This window comes from Acanthisitta chloris, unplaced genomic scaffold (genome assembly GCF_000695815.1).
Source record: "Acanthisitta chloris isolate BGI_N310 unplaced genomic scaffold, ASM69581v1 scaffold14682, whole genome shotgun sequence".
In the NCBI taxonomy this organism is placed as follows: domain Eukaryota; kingdom Metazoa; phylum Chordata; class Aves; order Passeriformes; family Acanthisittidae; genus Acanthisitta; species Acanthisitta chloris.
In genome coordinates this window covers 37,714-39,959 of record NW_008660176.1, presented here as the reverse complement: position 1 = coordinate 39,959, position 2,246 = coordinate 37,714, and the positions used below count along the sequence as shown (strand labels likewise).

Below are 2,246 nucleotides of genomic sequence, written 5' to 3'. Positions count from 1 at the left end.
CCTCAGCCACTCCTCATACAGCCCCTCTAGACCCTTCACCATCTTTGCCTCTCCTTTGGATGCTCTCTAATATCTAACAGCTTTAGATCTTTCTTATATTGTGGCACCCAAACTGCCCCCAGCACTCGAGGTGAGGCCACCCCAGCACAGAGCAGAATGGGACAGTCACCTCTCTCAACCAGCCAGTGATGCTGCACCCAACACACTCCACATGCTCATCCATTTCCCCTAGAGAGCATTCCTGGATGGCATCACACTGCCAGGCTCCCCCAGACCATACCCACTCTGTTTTTCCTTTGAGTCACCCTTTCTTTTTCTCTCTCCCATCCCTCTGTGCAGATCCTAACAGGGGAAGACTGGAACGCGGTGATGTACCATGGGATCGAGTCTCAGGGTGGTGTCCACTCGGGGATGTTCTCCTCCATTTACTTCATCGTCCTGACATTGTTTGGTAACTGTATCCTTCCACCTTGCCTTGTGTTGGTGGTACAGTGTGCACTGCACCCTTCCTGGGCTGCTAGAATTCCTGGCTTTGTTTAAATTCTCATAACCTTATACTTTAAAAACCAAATCGTTGCTATGACTTTGCTCCTTACAGCACTTGGGGGAAGAGGTGCAGGTAAGTTATCCCAAGTTGGTGTTGCTTTTCAACATAAACAGTTTTAATTTAATTTCATGACATTTCATTTTAATTGTGGTGGTTTACCTTGAGAATGCCCTATTATGAGTTAATTTATGCTGTGTGAAAAATAATTGAAGTTAGGTCAGAGCATGATCTCTGTACCTTGAATATCTTCACAAATAGTTTGTGCTTGGTCAGGGAAAGGAAGAGTTGAAATGGGTTTGGTGTGTAGATGAGCCTCCAGTCTCTTGATGCCTTTGTCTACACAGCAGCTTAACCAGCTGTGCTGTTCCAACTGCTCAAAATTATCTTGTCTCCACATAATGCTTAAAATTTAACTCTTAGGTTTCAGGCTCTGTGAGTATTCAGTTGTGTTCCAAGATTCGGCACATGAAGTGTCTGGTTTTTGTTGTAAGAGGTTAAAATCTCTTGAAGGCAAGAAGAAACAGGGAGCTTTCATCCCCCCCAAAATATCCCACAGTGTGTGCTGGGGATCCAGCAACACTCTGACATGTGCTATGTCCTGAGAGGTCTCAGGAGGCAACAACACAGCAGTGACATGGAGATTTGAAAAGGGAGGTTGTATTTTATACAGAAACAAGCAAAGCAAGTCCCTGATGCAGTGGGGATGTGATGGGAGTGATGAGGAGAGCCAGCAGAGCAGAGTGGCCGTGGTGGCTCTGTCCCTGCTCTGTGGTGGAGCTGCTGATGCTCTGTGGCATTGCTCACATTAACTAGCTGCAGAATCATTGGTGTGAGACATTAGCTGGCTGCAGCCACAAGCTGTGTGGAGTCACAGCATCCTTAAACATGGAAACGTGGAAGCTGTGGCAGAGGCAGCCTGGCTGGCTGGTTTGTTGTGTAAAAGAGGGATAATGATGCTGAACATTGCTGCTCTGCTCTCTGGAGGGTTCCCCCACTGCCTGAACCTTCTTGCTAGTCACAGTCCCAGTGTGCAGCTTTTCCTGGGAGTCTGGTTTGAGCTGGCAGCATTGCTGGGTACCTAGGAGGAAGAGAGAGGTACATGGGGAGAGCTGGCAGCATTGCTGGGTACCTAGGTTGAAGAGAGAGGTACATGGAGGGCAGCACTAAAGACATAGAGTTGTGGCAGACATAGGTCCCTTCAGCTGCTGGTTGAGGTGACGAAATGAGACATCAGCACCCATGAACTGCACAGCAGCATTCCAGCCCTTTGCTTTGCCTGAGATCTCCCTATTAGCACATGGAATCGAGACAGGGAAGAGCAGAGCAGACAGAGTGTGAGCTGTGGCTGTCACACAAGCGTGTCCCTGCGGGATTTATCCCATTATCGGGCGCTGTCGGAGCCGGAGCGGCCGCGGAGCCAGGCTGGCTCGGCACTGAGGCTCAGACATTGGCCTCCTGGCAGGCAGCACAGCCCTTCCAGAAACACAAGGCTTTGGAAAACTGGGTCAATGGAGAGCTGGGAGGGAGGGAGATCTCGAAATCCTCCGGGCTTGGCATTTGAAAATGAGATTAAGCTATAATCAGGCTTGACAGCACAGCTGAGGGAGAGACTTCTAACCTTAGAGCAGCTAAGAGCCAATGTTTTTGAGGAATGGGATATTAATTCCCTTCCTCACCTTTAATTCAGAGGGGGCTTCTC

General features: G+C 49.0%; 1 protein-coding gene across 1 annotated transcript in view; it reads left to right on the top strand.

Annotated features, from left to right (window-relative positions):
* LOC103797510 (voltage-dependent N-type calcium channel subunit alpha-1B-like) overlaps nt 1-2,246 on the top strand; it is a gene marked incomplete at both ends in the record, with an annotated part of 89,028 nt that overhangs the window by 52,648 nt on the left and 34,134 nt on the right. Inside the window, one exon of the mRNA XM_009069729.1 lies at nt 340-457. Within this exon, the coding sequence (XP_009067977.1) occupies nt 340-457 (118 nt within the window). The remainder of the gene's footprint in view (nt 1-339; nt 458-2,246) is intronic.